A 17773-nucleotide genomic window follows, 5' to 3' on the forward strand; every position below is an offset into this window, starting at 1 on the left:
CAACGATTCCCCACTTCCTCTCTTCCGTTACCCACTCTGGCAGAGGGAAGCATTTCTAATTCCCTGGAAGAGTAAAGCACCATAACAAATGGTGCATGGGTGCCAAATACTATTCAGAATGGCTTCAGTCTCTTATTCAACCATTCTCCTCCTTGGATGCCACCAAACAGGCATTCATGCAACATACAGGGATGCTTTAGCAAGAAGTGAACATTCTGCTTCAAAAACAGGATATAGAGACAGTTCCTTTTCTCCAAAAAGGACTGGGAATTTATTTGTGCTACTTTTCTGTGAAAAAGAAAGGGCCAAAGAAGGAATGCAGACCCAAACTTGGGCTACAAATAGTGAACAAATGGATTCAGAAATTGAAATTTAGGATGCTGGCATTACATCAAATACCCACAGCTACATCAGGAAGATTGACTATGCCCCATAGATCTTCAAGATGCATACTTTCAAATGGCTATAGCCAAGAAACATGGTAATTTCTTGAGAGTTGTGCTCTGCCCCAGCCATTATCAATTCAAGGGCATTACATTCAGCCTCAAATGTGTGCCTAGAATATTCTCAAAAGTGCATGGCTGTTGTCACAGCACACTAGATGAGATGAAGCAGAAGCTCCTCCTCTCCGTTTCTAGACTCCTGACTGATCACAGCATCAAAAAGTCTGCATGTTTGTACATATTTACAAACAGTCTCCACTCTCACCGCTTAGGACAGCATGTCAACCATTAGAAATCAACGTCATCTCCAATGCAGTCTCTGCACTATCTGGTAGTTGTTCTGGATATTTTAAAGCAAAAGTGTATCCATCGGAGGAGAGTCTATTACCTAACCATCTGAAATATTTAAATTTGCTGAAGGCAAACCACCCGATTGCGAATTCAATATGTATGCTTCTGGGCTCCCTGGGGACCTGGATCTGTCTGGTGCCAAATGCCCTCATAGACATTATACCATTACAGGAATGGTGCGAAAACCAGTGGTGCCAGTAATCCGGCCAGTATGAGGATAACATCTTACCACACATGCAGCCCAGTCCCTTCCAAGGCAGTGTCAGCTGATAAACCTTCTGTGCAGAATGGACTTCCATCCGTATGTTCCATCTTACACTGTGGCGTCCGTCAGATTGGAGTGCCCATGTGGATCACTTGTAGATTCGGCAAGATTGATCTATGAATGAAACATTACATCACGCCGGTCTGCTGAAATTAACAACGGTACCCCTAGCCCTTAAAACCTTCCTTTCCTCTTTCAGGACAAGCTCCCCTTTTGTTCAGCTGAGCAATACAACAAGAATGCACTATCTGAACAAGCAGCAATAGACAATGTCTGGAGTTGTTTCTTTGGAGTCCCAGACCATCTGAAATTGATTAATAGGTAGGAATCTGCGGATCACTACAGTCTTTCTCTCAGTGGTCAAGATTACTTAAGACGACTTGTTGAGCAGAACAATGAAAAAAAAAACACAAGTTGGTCTTCAACGACTCCATCCTTCTCAACATCTTATGCAGCAGGGGTTCCTCTCAATAAATCTCTTCAACTACAGAGAACAAAAAATGCCTAATTTTGCCTCGAGGTTTTACCAACCAGGGACAAAGGGGAGTGCCCTATGGATCGACAGGTCCAGCAAATTTCTATATAACTTTCCACAGATTTCCCATAATTCCAGCGGTCCTCATCACACTGACCTTTTCGAGAGCCAGAGTTCTCCTAGTTGCCTCAGAGAGGCCCCACCAGTGGTGGTTCATGGACCCCCTTCTCCTGTTGGAAAAACCACAAAGGAGGCTTCCATTCAGACCAGACCTTCTGCACAAAGTGGGAGGCCAACTTCTACACTCAAACTGCAATCCTTGAAATTGGTGTAATGTTTTTAGTGGCGATTCCCTGAAGAAGAAGTAGGATTACAGGTAAGAAACGCGCGGACGCGCGTTTGAAAGACGTGTGCTAGCGCTTTAGCGTTTCCTTTCCTGATGGGAATAATTTTTATTTCATGCTGAATACGAGCATTTTCAAGACGCGTTTATTTTAAAACTGATTTTAATTGTTCTAACTTCATTTATTCAAGCTTACTTGCACTTTAAAATTGTTGTTTGCACATTTCCCTCCTTACCTGCATCTCGTCGCCCTTCATTCCGCCAACTCCCCGGTCCACCACGGGTTTTCCCGATTGCGTGGAGGGAGTCTAAGCGGCAGATTCTGGTCATTTCCGGGTCAGAGGTGCTGGGAGGCGGGGGCTGCACTTAATCCTCATTACTTAAGGCTATGAGGGACGCTACGCGCAGCGGACGCGCGCAGCGGGCGCGCCAGTGGCGCACCGAAGGCAAGCCTGTCTGCGCCCGACCGCGGCCAGGGGCCACAACCCCTGTGCAAAGTGATAAGGTTTACTACCTATATTCCCAAGAAGACCTCCTTGCCCTGCGCCCTAAGTGGCAACACAACTGTGCAATTATTTCACCTGATATATTCGCACCCACTTGCTGTAGATGTGGCTTCTCTGTTTCCTCTGGACCCCACAATAACTCACCCCCCCCCCCCCCCCTTATTGGCTCCAAATATTCCTACTTCTTATGTTGCAAAAATTAATAAAACGCCTACAAAAGAATTCCTGTTTTTCAGTATTAACTGTAGGTCTCTTCCTAAACACAAAGAAGATATTTATGATTTACTTTTGAATTCCCAGCCTGATGCCATCTTTCTGACCGAAACCTGGCTTAACGACAGCTCTGGACCTGATATTGCCACCGCTATACCCCCCAACTACACTATTCTTAGGCTGGATCGTGAGAATAAAACGGGAGGGGGCATAGGAATCATTTTTAAAAAGATCTTTACATGCAAATGGGAAGTGCTTCCCATCAACAATTGTGAAGCCGGCCTTTTCAAACTTGCTCTCACGTCTCAATTCACTTTCTCGGGGACGCTGATTTATCGCCCTCCCCCCGGGTACGGCTGGAGCTTGGGCAGCTGCGCTTCCAGATTTAATTACTCCCCTCTTACTAGAAACAACTAACTTTTCAATTTTAGGAGAACTAAACCTTCATCTCAAGGATCCTAACTGCTCTATTAGCTCCACTTAAATTGCGGACTTAGCTGCCTTAAAACATTATCTTATATAACTCTGGCCCCACTCATAAGGCAGGCAACCAACTTGATCCTGTCTTCTCTAATCTAATTAATATTACTGGTCAGTCAGCCCTTCCCTTACTATGGTCTGATCATTTTCTAGTTGATTTTAAGCTTAAACAGGTGAAGGAGCATGTACCTTCATCCTTCATTGGAGGTAAATCTGGTTCTAGAAACTGGAAAAAACTTAACATTAATGATCTCAATCTTCACCTTCTGAACACTAGGCCGGCCATTAATGTAGTCCGCACCTCAGACGCCGATACTATTCATGAATGGCTTAAATCGTCCATTGACAGATGCCTTCCTCCCTCTAGGAATAAAACCAATTGTCATCGTCCTCCTGCCCCTTGGTTTTCCGACAAGCTCAAATTAGAAAAATCTAAGTGCAAAGCGCTGGAGAGACACTGGAGGAAAGCTTATGCTCCGGCTGCAAAACCGGTTTACAAACAGGCCATTAAAGATTACTAGGCACTGTAGAGCTGCGCGCGCCGAATACATTAACAACAACATCTTGCTGTCTCAAAACAATCCCAAAACTTTGTTCAAGATGGTGAAAGAATTGTCGGGCATTGCGCACCAACCGGCGCCTCCAGAATTAACTGAAATTCAATGTGAAGATCTAGCTAAATACTTCACTGACAAAATTGAAAAAATTTACTCGAAATTTGATACTAAAGGAGATCAACCTCCTAAGCCCAATAATTCACTATTTGACTACACCTCTCATTCTGTCACACCGAACAAAGAGACAAATTCTGAGGGTTTACTCAATAGCTGTGTGAGAAGTTGGCCTGGCATATGCTGATCACTAGTTATAGTGGCCTCCTTGCACCAGTCCAATTCGACTCTTATGGTAGATAGGTTTAAGACAACCTTTTAAAGAAAGCTATCCTAGTGGTAGGTGTGGAGAGCAGCCTTCAAGCTAAGTCTCAGAGGAATATAAAGTAGCTTGTCTTACCTTATAATCTCTTGAATTACCAAATGAAAGAACACCACACAGGTATATATATCAAATATATATGTATTTATTACTAGACACACTCTACTAATCTCTTTATGAGATTAGAAATCAAGTACACATTCAAATGTCAACGTTTCACAATGAATTAAGCATAAATATGGCTGGAGCCCTAGGGGCGTATCAGACCATATACTAAGGAAGTGGTATAAGGAAGTCGACTTGCAAAATAACAAGGCCTGGAGAATCGCTGGGGCTTTACTACTGCAGTGTTAGCAGGTAAGTAACAGGCCCACGGGAGACGCGTGCAGTGTGTGAACACAGCCGCGGGTTTCCTATTGGTTATAATGGTGCAAGTCGCGGTTAGATTTTTAAAGTTCTAGGGTACTTCGAGGAAGACTACAAGTAAGCCACTTACAAGGTAAGTACTTCGAGGGCCAACACACACTTGGGCACCGGAGTGCACGAGTTACCTCACCCAGGGAAGCCGGGTGCATAGGTGTCTTTTGGTGTCGGGTCGCGTCGCTGTTTTCTATGGAGACCAAAGAAGACTTGCTGCTTGCGTCGTCTGAAGAAGTTTCCGGTGGAATCCAAGCCTGGATTCAAGATGGAGGAGACCTGAAAATTGAGGGGACAGTGTTCAAGGTCACTTGCCAGTGACCGGTGGCCAGCAAGATGGTTGACCACAGATGTCGCGTCGATTCAGGTCGTCGATGGTGTTTTGACTCTTTGCTCACGAGGTCCAGGAGAGATCGAGGATGACCAGCAGCTGAATTTGGAGTCTCCCATGACGTCTGCAGCTGATGGCGGTGTCGGCAACCGGATTGGAGCCAACAAGCCTTGGCAACTGCAAGTCTCGTGTAGACTGAAGAAAGTCGATGGTGCAGACCAGCAAGGTCTGATGGACTCACCCAGCGAAGGTAAGTGAGGGCATGCCTGGAGCAACCAGGAGAGCCCTTTGAGTCGTTGAGAAAGTTTTCGGGGGACCCACTAGCCAACGGGCAAGTGATTGCGAAGACGCCGCCTCAGGAAATGCTTCACAGGAGCCCACGGTCACTTGCCGCTGATTTTTGGTGCAAGACCTGCTGGGGGCTTGGGCCACAAATGGTCCAATGCACAAGTTCGTAGAACGTTGTTTAGGGTGGTTTGCACTCTACAATAGTGCACGGTTCCCGGGTATTGCTGTTCCTCGTCACTCGTGGGGTCTACTCGCCACAGCTTTGCTGGGGACTCACAATGGCCGTCGAAGTCAGGAAATCCACTTCCGGGGCAGCAGGGACTTAGAACTCCAGCGGGAGCGGGAAAGTTTGCAACCGTTGATTAAGGTTTTTGGTGCCTGCCAAGCAGGGGAGTTACTCCTTGACTCCAAGGGGGATTCTTCTGTCTTCCAAAGGTAGTGGAACATCGAAGGGCCAGGATTCTTCTTTGTAGAGCGTCGTCCAGGGTTATCTGATTTGTAAAGGCAATGCTTGCTATCTTATATTGAAGATAGAGGAGGGACTAGCTCTATGACCACTCCTCTAGGAGGGTCAGGGGAGGGGGTGGTTACACCCACGTCCCTTTGTCCAGTTTCGTGCCAGAGCAGGGACAGGTAGCCCCTGAACCGGTTTGAGCTGGCATATGCACAGAGGAGCCTACTGCTCCGCCAGTGCAGGACTTCATAGCACTCTAGGAGTGCACCCACCCAGCTCCAATACACTAAATCCTGTCTGGAAGGTGGTGACACCTCTCTGTGACAGGATGCCTTTTGTTGGGCCTCCTCCACTGCGAGTTTCAGTCAGCAGCAGGAGGGCAGCCCAGTGTCTGTGCTGGTGGCATCCATTTTGTGATGCCAGGGCTCTATAGGATTTCTATCGTTTTACATGCCGTCGCCTCTAGAAGGGTGGGATCATGCTCCCACATCATGGACTGATGTGGGGGTATGATTCCAAGTTGTTTGACACCTAACACAACATGTTTTGATGCAGTCATTCCAAAGTTAGCATTTTAATGCACTTAAGAGGATATGGTTTAACCGCATCCACAAACAGCCATAGAGAATAGACTCTGGTAGCTGCAGAGGGGCCCTGCTCAGGTAGAGGCACCCCCTCACATTGTAAACCACGCACCCTGCCCTCAGGATGGATAGGGCCTGCCATAGGGGTGGCTGATAGGTTTATATGTGTGTGTATGGTGAGATATAGAAACCTATATCTCAGTGAGGAGTGCTAACACTACCTCACACAGGCTGCAGTAGCAGGCCTGTGGTGTCAGATTGAGAATGCTTCCCAGGGGTGGCATAAGACATGCTTCAGCCCCTGGTAGGCCTGTGAAGTACCAATGCCCTAGGTACCTACGGTACCATATACTAGGGGCTCATAAGGTACCACAGTATCCAATCACTAGTGCATCTAATATGCACAGCAAGTCGTTTAGAGAGAACAGAGAGACTGGGGGCCTGATTAGCAGGGACCCAGCCAGACTATAGCCAGAAACCAGTGTATACATCCGAAAAAAAAGTGGGGGCAACATAAGTGCAGATCCTACTCTCCTACAAGCTGGTTACCCCTTGATACTGTGTATTTTAATCAGATATTAACTAGTATCAAATCGGGCTCCCCCAAGGACCCTTTTCCTTTTTCCGTTTTTTAAAAATTGGATCCTCATATTCTTAGTCTTATTATGGAACTTCTTAATGCCTCACTTTTGGAAGCAGCAGTGCCAGCCACCTGGAAACATGCTATGATTTTCCCTTTATTAAAAAAAGTTAATGCTGACCCAGATGTGCTTTCAAACTTCCGTCCGATTTCATTGCTCCCCGCATGTTCCAAAGTTTTAGAAAAACGCATTGACTGCCAATTAACATCTTTTGTGGACTCCCAAAATATTTTGCACCCATCCCAATCTGGCTTCAGAACGGGCTTTTCCACTGAATCTACGCTCTTAGGAGTCACAGAAACTATTCGCCAGCGACTGGATAAGGATGATACAGTGGCCCTCATATTATTAGACTTGAGTGCCGCTTTTTACACTGTTTCCCATGAGACCCTTCACCAAGTTTTACAATCTAAGGGCATTGTTGGCTCTGCGTTGAACTGGCTGGCGAGTTTCCTCACTAATCGAACGTTCCAGGTTTTCTCCCCTACAGCCAGCTCCAGATCCTATTACTCCCTCTTTGGAGTGCCCCAGGGCTCTATCTTAAGCCCGCTGTTATTTAATATCTACATCAGCCCTCTAGCATCCCTAGCAGAAGAAGCTGGGCTACCTATCTATTCCTATGCTGATGACACCCAGCTTATCTTCTCCTTATCGACCAAAGATTCCTTGAAATCTCCTTCTCTTCAATCAGGTCTACAAAAAATTGCTGGTTGGATGCACACTAATAAGTTAAAGTTGAATGGAGGAAAAACAGAACTTTTAATTTTCGTTGGAAACCAGGCTCTCTGGGGCCCTCAGCACTGGCCTCTGCAAATGGGCGCCCCTCCCCTACCTTCGCAATCTGTCAAAGTGGCTTAAAAAATGTTTATGGATGCTGCCACTTGTGACTCAAAAGACAGTGGTTCAAGCTTTAATCGTATCCAGACTGGACTACGGCAATGTTCTCTATCTAGGTGCCAACAAGGATGTAATCAGGAGGCTTCAAGTGGTCCAAAACTCAGCGGCCAGACTTCTCTGTCAGTTACCTCAAATGACTCCCATTACAGGGTCTCTCAGGGACTTACACTGGCTAAAGATTGAAAACAGGTCTAAATTTTAAAGACCTTTGCTATATGCACAGAATCAAAGCCGGGACTGCCCCTTGCTACCTTAAGGCACTAGTTCAACCGTACACCCCTGCTCGCCTCCTCAGATCATCTAGCCAGGCTAAGTTTGTAGTCCCTAGGTTTAGACTTACCCGCATTGGCGGACGGTCTTTTTCCCACTTAGCCCCGTCCCTATGGCACTCTCTTCCACCCTCACTGCGTTTTGAACAAAATTATGTTAAATTTCGGAAAAGTATCAAAACGTGGTAATTTAATGTCTGAGCTTTGACCCGCTGCTTCCCTCTTTTATTCATGTGTCCGCAGGCGCCGGGAAACCTCCGGGTAGCTGTTGCGCCATATAAATGTAATTATAAATAAATAAGAAACCTTTCCTTCCCTCCTTTTTAATGTACTGCGTTCAAAGGTTGGATACTTGAGGAACAAAAACATTTAGCGGTATTTGAGAAGAGCTGAATGGTTTAAATGTTATCTTAATTACAATTATAAGTGTAATGAGAACACCTTTTTTGAACATTTAATGCTTGGCTGCTATTTACAATTTTTTTGTGCGTGCTATAAAATGTGTTTTCTTTTGCAACGCATACGCAGGGCTTGCCTTATTTATGCACTACATATGCAAAAATAATTAGTTAGATAGTTACTTGGCTGCACAGATGTGCCCAAATACAACATTATTAGACACATACATAGATGCAAAGATTTGTCACTGCTTATAATTGTTTATTTTTTAAAGAAATTAGATTTGGCAAAAGTAAGTAGTAATAGCAATTGATAGACCATACAAAATGCTATTCCATAAACTTGTACTCTTGGTTTTTTTCAGATAATGAGAGCTTTAAACAGATAGCTATGTGTGTTTTGTACCACATTAGTATGGATGACCGTTTTAAGTCGATGTTCGCTTACACAGACTGTATACCACAGGTAAGGCTTTCAATGTGTTTGACTATATAATAGAAGATGCAAAACCAAATTTTGATTAATATCCACATTTACCACTATTTGACTTCTTGTTTGTTAAGCTGATTATTTTGTTTTATTTAATGTGCATCTCCTGTCTTTGTGACGGCCTCAGAGTGTTTTTTTTAGTATAATGCTGATCATTGAACCTTAATTCCTTTGGGGAATGTATGTAAGATCAAGTCAGGATAGTATCAGTACAAGATAAGAGGTAGGACCCAATTTAGAGTTCGGCAGACGGGTTCCTCAGTCATAAACATGACCGATATCCCATCCACTTATAACAAGTGCATTATATTTAATTAAATTGTAATAAGGCCACTAGGATATTTGCCACATTTGTGACGAGTACCCCATCTACCATACTCCAAATCAGGCCTATACTCTTCTCAGCAAAATATTGTCCATGTCACTGTTCGCAATTATTTTTTTAGCAGTGTTGTTATTGGGAGCAGAAGTTCCTTGTAGGTATAGATGACAAGGTGTGCTGTAATGTAAAGTTGGAGTCCTTCAATCTGACATTGGTTCTTGCTGCCTCTATCAGTCTGAGTTCGCAGCTTTATGTACAAGTTGGGTTTTCTGATGGGGGTGAAGCTAACCTGCATGGTGCAAGCAGGGCCCGCGAGGAACTCCTCGCCTTTCCCTGGGATTTTCTTCTTAATACTGCTGGCTGGGCCAGAACTGAAGCGTGGATGATCAGACCTCTCCTGGGAAGTGTGCAGGTCCCTATGGACTTCCTGGAAACCGAATATCTGCCTTGGAGCCCTGCTTGCTATCGGGTCATGGCCTAAGACCGCAAGAGACTGCGACTGCAGTTGGGAAAGCAGCTTGATGGAGGGGTCCAGCTCTACTAGAGCTGCGTTTTTAGCACACTAACCCACATTGGGGACCATGACCCACCCACTGCCTGCTGCCGTGATTCGACCAGCTCCTGAGGAAGAGGAGCAGCAGAACAGGTGTGTGCACAGCTGGTATACTGTATGATGTAACCCACCCAATGCCTGGATCATTGAGCATTGCGCCCTTCGGGAGCCAATGCTCTGTTTCACATCAGCTGCCTGCATGGCTAACACATTACAGAGTCATCATAGCTGGGGTGTGCACTGCCCTTGTTAGAAATGGGGCTCTCTAGTTGGCAGGTTTGCACCCTGTCAAAGTAGGGACCCTTCCTTTTAGGCAGGGTACGGGGATTTACACTTCTAAAATAACCCATGCTCACCCCCTTTGTAGCTTGGCACAAGCAGTCAGGCTTATCTCAGAGGCAGTGTGTGAAGCGTTTGCACCTACCACATAGTAATACAAGGACACCACACCAGTTTTATAAGAATAGGCTATATTTATCTGTGTTAAGCAAGACCAAAACGATAAAAACCCAACACAGTAATAAAGAAATGAATTTTGCTAAATTAGACTTAAAGTACAGTGCCTTGAAGTAGATCGATCCGTCCAGGGCTATTACTGCATCGTCCACAAACAAAACCAACAGTTTAGGCCGACCGCAAGGTCGCAGGCCAGCTATGGTGTCGGGAAGACCTACAAACAGTACCTTGGAAATGCGGGCGTCGTGGACCTGGCCATGAGTTCTGAAGCGAGTGCGTCGGTTCTGGATGTCGGTTCTGGAAGTCGGTGCAGGAGTTGTCGGGCCCTTGAAGTCATTCGCGTGCAAGCAGCGGCTTTGGTTGACCTAGGCTGGAGTCGATGGCGCTGATGTCGGGGGACCAGGGCTGCAGTGTGCGACAGGGTGATGCTTCGTGTACCTCACGAGCGGTGTCCACAGGTCACGGTACAGGCAACAGCATCGATGTCAGCTCAGTGCGGCGGTGTTGGTGATACCAGGGCGACGATGTAAAGCGAGGCGATGCGAAGTGTGGTGATCACAGGTACGGTGCAAGCAGCAGCTCAGTAACGGCGTCAGACGACAACGTCAGGGAGACCAGGGTTGCAGTGCGAGAGGGGCAATGCTCTCTGCGGTGCCTGCAGGTCACAGAGCCGACAGCGGCGTCATAGTGGTTTTCTTATGTTACAGCACAAAACACACAGTTCCCAGTGCAGTTGGCAGATAAACCTGAAGTGTTTGATGTTCCTGAGACTTCCAACAGGAGGCAAGCTCTACTTCAAGCCTTAGGAGAAACTCAGGCAATAAGTTACAGGAAGTTCAATCCAATCCTTTCACTGCCCAAGACAGAAGAAGCAACTGCAGGCCAAAGCAACACACAACAGAAGGGCAGTACTCCTCCTGGCCGCTCTTTCAGCTCCTCTTAATGGCAAGTCCCTTAGTCCAAAAGAGTTCTAAAGTTCTGAGGTTTTAGGTCTGATACTTATACCCCTTTTTAGGTCTCGCCTAGCGAACGCAGCGCATGTGCTGATTTCGCCTTGGCGAGACTATTGTTGTCGGTTTGGTTCAGAAGGGAGACAAACCATGTGCGCGCACGGACAGGCGATGTGCACGCGCATGGTGTCTCCTCTCTCAAACGCTCCCACTGCACGCTCCCACCCGTGCGCTTGTTTTTACAGAGAGGCAGCAGGGACCTTACTCTGCCTGACATGGGAAAGGCTTTGAAGGTGGGGGGGTGCATACGGAAAACGATAGATCCAACAAAGGAGCGACCACAGCTTTGTGTAGGCAGCAAGGCCTCCAGCCCTGCCAAGGACCACGGATCAGAGGTTAGTGTGACGCATTCTGGATAAATCGCCAAGTCACTGCAGGGCCCAACATTAGTCACACAAATCAGCTGAGTTCGGCTGATAGCGTGTTCTTGAAAGGCATTCATTAAAGACTGTTTCCATAACGTGATAACTCTGCTCCGCCTCCCGGATTCCTAGGGGGAATATTGCAGCCAGCTCAGTCACATGGCAGAATACACGACGCCAGTAGCGCGCGTGCAGCCTGTTGACTCCTGTGCTTGTTTTGGTACTGGCACAGTAGGGTGCACAAGGAGCAGAAGCGGTCGGGTGCTCTGTCCTCAATGCCAGCAGTACGGACGGCAGTCAAACCTTCAGTTGCCTCTGTGCTCTTCCTGGGCTTACAACTCGAAAGTCCTCAACACCCATCATTCTCCCTTTCACACATGCGCACACCTCCCGGCTCTGCACAGGGAAGTAAGGGTGCGCTTAGGCCTCGTGACTAATTGTGCACGAGCTATGTAAGGACAATGGCAAGTTCGGCTGAGACAGGCAGGGAAGAGCCCTGTAGGAGTTTCACTCCTGACAACGGGCTCCCGTGTCTGTGGAAGCAGACAGTGCATGCATGTGGGACGCTGCAGCAGGGTAGCAAAGCGCTAGCCTGTTGATATTCCCATGGGCTCATTACTTGTTTAAGTTACCAAGCATTGATTAGTGATGCTATACTGCTTCTGAGCAGAGTTAATTTTATAGCTCACATGAGCATGACGGTAGTGTGGCAGCTGTGCTTTCTAGACCACTAAAGTTAATTTCAAAACACGGACATAAGTGCTTTCCTCTGCTCATGATAATGTGGCAACCAAAGTGTCACATTTGAGGTGCTGCAATGCCACACATAAACACACTGCAGCCATGGAAATGCCACACATAAGCACACTGCAGCCATGGAAATGCCACACATAAGCACACTGCAGCCATGGAAATGCCACACATAAGCACACTACAGCCATGGAAATGTCCCACATAAGCACACTGCAGCCGTGGAAATGCCACACATGTACAGACTGAAAACTCGGCAGCAACGGCCTTCCCACCACGAAAGAGTCAGATCTACGGAAACCAATGCTGCTGGATCTCCGTGCTATATTCAGTGCAGCTGAAAGGCCGCTAAGTAGGAAAACCTGGGCAGGAGTTCATCATTCACAGGGCAGGGATCAGTGAAAAGGATGAGAAAGTGTAATTGGAAAAAGTGCTTTGTAGAGCGTCGGTTCAGTGAGTTTGGGTAGGGGCAGGGGGTACTTTTGACAAGTGTCTAAGAAACTAAGGGGGGCTTGAGGGGCGTCTTTGCTGTCTCCTGGTTGGAACTAACGGGTTTAAACTGTAATCCCGTCTCAGCCCCTGATTCACTGTGTGGGAATGTCACATGCTTGTTTTTTGGGAGGGCTGGGCCCTGAGTGGGACCTTTTTTTTTAACAGTTTTTTTACTTCTGGTAAATTAATCAGTAAAAACAAACCTCCCACCCAGAGCTCCTCTTGTCAGCATTTCTTTTCCCTCCTGTCAGCCCTTTTTCTGACTTTAGTGAGTTCTGGCGCCAGCGGTTGTGAGGCAGAACGAGTGCAACACATAACGCGTGTGCATGGTGGGTGGGTGGACCATTCTTACCGAAATATCAACCCCAGCTGAGTGGCCACCAGTGACTGAAACATGAAAATGGAATCGTGTTTGGGTCGTCGTAAGGACGTAGCAGCCGGGCCGGGGGTGGGAGAGGGAGGTAAAAAGATTTGGTGTCATTTTATACATTTCAGGGATCCGCGCAAAATGTTTTGTTTTTTTAAAACACTTTGCTTAATACAATACCACAATGGCAAAGCCCATAGGTCTGGTATGGCACGCTGGATCGCTGGTCAACTTTTTTGTTTTTTTAACTTCAAGCATAGAATAAAAAATAAATAGAGCACGCCACTCCCTAAACGTAGCACCATATGCTTGTTTTATAAGCTTTCGTCCAGGAGGGATGCTTTTGGGCACCTCTCTTATGCAACAAAACTGGGCCTGGTAAGTTTTAACTTATGCTGCCAGCGTGAATCATGTCTAAAACATCCCACATTTATACCGAATTCCCTTTATAAGGAAACTTGGAAATGAAGAGTTATAGCCTCATCATTAACTAAAGACAACTGACTGATAGGCGTAATACTGTGCAGTCTCGTTGGTAGATGTCGGCTTAAGGATATACAATGTTGGCGTACCCCGCATAAATACATTGACAGGAGATATTCATTTATTAACGATGGACTTCAGCCAATTCTATCGAAAGCGTCACAAACCTAACCAGCCACATAAAATGCACATCTCACCCCCATGGGCACAGTCTTATTCCTGGACAGTCTCAGTGGTCTGTAGTGATTTCTGTGACTTTCGGATATAGACCTTCCTCTTCACACATTAGCTTTTGGTCCACAGCTAACAAATATCACACATGTGGCTCTTGGACCTCGAGATCTTTGTGACAGTGAATAGAAGCTTCTTCTCTAAGTAGGCCAGGACCTGCCTCCTATGTGCAGTAGAGAAGAAACAACTATTTGCAATACAATAGTTGTAGCATTTGCGACAGGTTGGGTTATTGGCATTGTACATGACAATGCTTTTTATTTATATGTTTTAAAAACCTGCAAGCGGTGCATAAACACGAACTTTGTACATGCAGTCCTTGCTTACGAGAAGCAAGGCTGGCAGTAATTGCTCCTCTTTTACTGCCAGTCTTGCTTCTCATAAGCAAGGACTATAGGTACAAAGTGTGTGTTTATGCACCACTTGCAGGTTTTCAAAACACAAATAAAAGGCATTGTCATTTACAATGCCAATAGCTCAAGCTCTGGTAAATGCGAGACCTATTGCATTGCAAATGCTTGTTCCCTTTATAGTCTGTTCATAAAGTCTCTCTTGCTCAGCAAAACCAGTTCTGTCCTCTTCGGTCCAACCACACTAACAGGGGTGGAGACAGCATTGTGCAGGGCAGCCACAGCCTATTCAGGTGTTAGCGACAACTCCTCCCACCACTCTAGCCCAGAATGGCTCATCAGTATATGCAGGGCACACCAGAGCTCCCTTTGTCGGCACGTCCGGAGTGAATGCACAAACCAGCCCCTGTCAATCTAGAAAACAGACGTTGAGTCTACATACAGGCAGAAGCACAGGATGGTTAAAGAAGAAAATGGCCACTTTCTAAAAGTATAAAAAATAAAAATGGCAACCCAATAGTCCCTCGGGGGGCTTGGGTAACCAATAATATACTGAACGAGAGTTCCCGCAAGGGATTTATTTATACATATACAATTATCTGTGTTTTTCAAATTTCATAGGTCAAATTATGACATCAGTAATTAAATTCGCAACTATTCAAAAAATCAGTTCAGAAAAAAAGAATTCTTACTAAAAGAAAAAGAATTTGTCAGAAGCAGGTATGTAGATTAATGTTTTATATTCAAAAGGTTTTGGTTTGTATGCACAAAGGGGTTCACAAAAGATCCATCTCAAAAGCACATTGACAACAGTTATAAGTAAATCTAATACATCTTCAGGGACCACAAGTCAATGCGTTAGCCGTCCAGATCCTATATACAATATTTGAAACTGCCTAACAAAGTAGAACAATTTTACAAATAGCAAATTTGACAATGTTTTTTTTTTTAAAAGGATATTGGACACTACATCAACGTTTCGGTCTCTGTAGCTGTAAGTCAATGAGACCATCTACAGGACTGTAGAATTTTCAAGAGGATGAAAAAGACCCATTTTCTTTTAGTGAGGATTCTTTTTTTCTGAACTGATTTTTAGAATAATTGCGAATTTAATTACTGATGTCATAATTTGACATGGAATCTGAGCTCAAGGAACCTAAACTAAATTTCTCTATATTTTCACAATTGTAAGTTACACTTGTAAAATGTTACAAGTCAGCTCCAATGATCACCTATAGGAAAGATAGCCTTTCAATAGAGAAAAAGGAAATGCATTGTATTTCACTATCAAGACATGTAAAACGCACCAGCACATGTCCTACCTTTCACATACACTGTACCCTGATCATGGGGCTACCTTGGGCCTACCTTAGAGGTGACGTATATGTAATTCAAAGGAAGGGTTCGGCCTGGCAAGTGGGTGCAATTGCCAGGTCAGCATGGCAGTGGCAGGTCTGAGACACCTTTGATAGGCTACTTGTGTGGGTGGCACAATCAGTGCTCCAGGCCCACTAGTAGCACTTGATTTACAGGCCCTGGGCACACGCAGCACTCTTTTTTAGGGACTTATCAGTGAATCAAATACGCCAATCATGGAGAACCAATCATAACACAATTTACATTAGGAGCACTTTCACTTTAGCAGTGGATAGCAGTGAAAAAGTGCACAGAGACACTAAACCAGCAAAAACGAAGTCCAGCATACAATCAAAGACAGGAGGTCAGGAAGCAAAAAGACGGGGGAAACAAGCCAAAAGATGACTGGTCTAACAGTCCTGTTTCTGGGGGTGACACTGGGTACTGACCTATGCTTTGGAAACCTGACCGGTCTTGGTCCCAGGACCACACCTACTGCACAACGAGGACTCCCACAGCAGAGGTCTTCTCACTGCTTGGCGAAACAAAGCATCCTCCCATGCTGCGACCTGCGAATCCCGGATAATGTGGGCCCCATTGAGAAAATTTCCAAGGGCCACTTTTCCCTCTGTGGCTCCGTTTTGGAGGGCTGTATTCTGCAGAGGCTGGGTACCACAGTGAACCTGCCTGTAGAGCTTTTGGAGCATAATCTGTCTGCACCTCTACCTCAAGGGTTCCATGTTGCCCCCCTACCCCTCTGGCTTGTATCTTTGTCTGCTCTCGTCACTCCAGTTGGCCAGCCTCTTGGGGTACACACCTAAAACAAAGAAGGGCTCGCCAATGGCTCCCTTACCTGGGGTGACCGACGCACAGGTGTGGCCTTGGGTCCCACACCTGGGGACCAGCTAGACCACTATTTTGGCTGCGATTGGCTTCACAAGAGAAGCACGGGAGGCTAAGATTGACTCTGTGGTGGTGGATCCTGGCCTGCTGCGGGACGACCACAAGACCATGGCTGACTGGGTGCACACAGGAAGCTGCTGTGAAAGAAGGAGCATAGGTCAACACTTAACAATATGTCCTAACACATCAGAGTACTGGAGTCCAGGATCAAGAACCAGGAGGGCCGGGCCCGATGCAACAATATCAGGATCATTGGCCTGCCTGAGCCCATTGACGGAGAACCTATGACCACATTCCTCAAGGGTGGTGGTCTCCCCAGAAGGGTTGTCCAAATGCTGCTCCCTGGGAAGGGTACTTTTAGACCTACCAGCCTTAAGGTTGTGACCCCCTCTCCCCACCAAACCTTTTGCCTTCACCCCTCCTATATTTCTGAATTCATTTTTGTGTAGTTGTTTTGGCTCACTCCCTATAATATGGTAAAATTGGCTTACATCAGATTTGCTTGCAAGTTCCTAATAAAGTGGTGTACTGTATACCCAGGGCCTGTAAAATAAAAGTTACTAGTGGGGCCTTCAGCACATATTGTGCCACCCACTTAAGTAGCCCTTAAAAACATGTCTCAGGCTTGCCATATCAGCCTGTCAGCCATTGTGAACTGCCAGTTTGATTTGGCAAAATCCTTTTCCAATCCTAAAACTCCCTTTTCAATACATATTTCACCCCAAACGTAGGTCCTAAACATCCCATAGAGGAGGGAGCATTTCCATTACTGTGAGGCCTACCTCTTCCATAGGATAACCTTTGGGTTACCTTTTGACATTTATTAAGTGCTAACATTTGATTGGGAGCAGGTAGTAACGTCATGTTTGTTGTCGGAGGAATTGTAATTTAAAATCCTCTTTAATGGTAAAGTCAGATTTTAAGTCACAAAGAAAGTTTGCTTTTTTGTGCCCTAGCCATTTGGTTCCTATAACCTGTTACTGGGTCAGATTACTAGGTATGAGTGACAGTTGTGCCCTCTCAGACATTATGGGGGGTGAATCTGTGAGTAGCCTCACTTGCACTTCAGTAGACTCTGCCTCACCCACACAAAAAGAACTTCACACTGGCCTTTTGTGCCTGCAGTCAGCATGTGGTACATATAAAGATGGTCCAACTGAAACAGTGATGCTCTCAAGAGAGAAACACAGTGAAACAAAAATCCCACAATGAGATAATATAACACTGTTCAGATCCACTTAATGATAAACACGATTTAAATAATAGTAAATTCACAGTTTCAAAGATTGCTCCATGGTGAAGGTGAAATTAGTGCTAAAAAAGTGCTTGTGACAAAGTGATGAGGTGATAACAAAAATAG

General features: G+C 45.7%; 1 protein-coding gene across 1 annotated transcript in view; it reads left to right on the forward strand.

Annotated features, from left to right (window-relative positions):
• Positions 1 to 17773, forward strand: part of KIFAP3 (kinesin associated protein 3) — a 1322278-nt gene that overhangs the window by 463067 nt on the left and 841438 nt on the right. Inside the window, exon 11 of the mRNA XM_085654829.1 lies at positions 8654 to 8754. Coding sequence (XP_085510955.1) covers positions 8654 to 8754 — 101 coding nt within the window. The remainder of the gene's footprint in view (positions 1 to 8653; positions 8755 to 17773) is intronic.

Source organism: Triturus cristatus, chromosome 4_1 (assembly GCF_964204655.1).
Source record: "Triturus cristatus chromosome 4_1, aTriCri1.1, whole genome shotgun sequence".
NCBI classification, from domain to species: domain Eukaryota; kingdom Metazoa; phylum Chordata; class Amphibia; order Caudata; family Salamandridae; genus Triturus; species Triturus cristatus.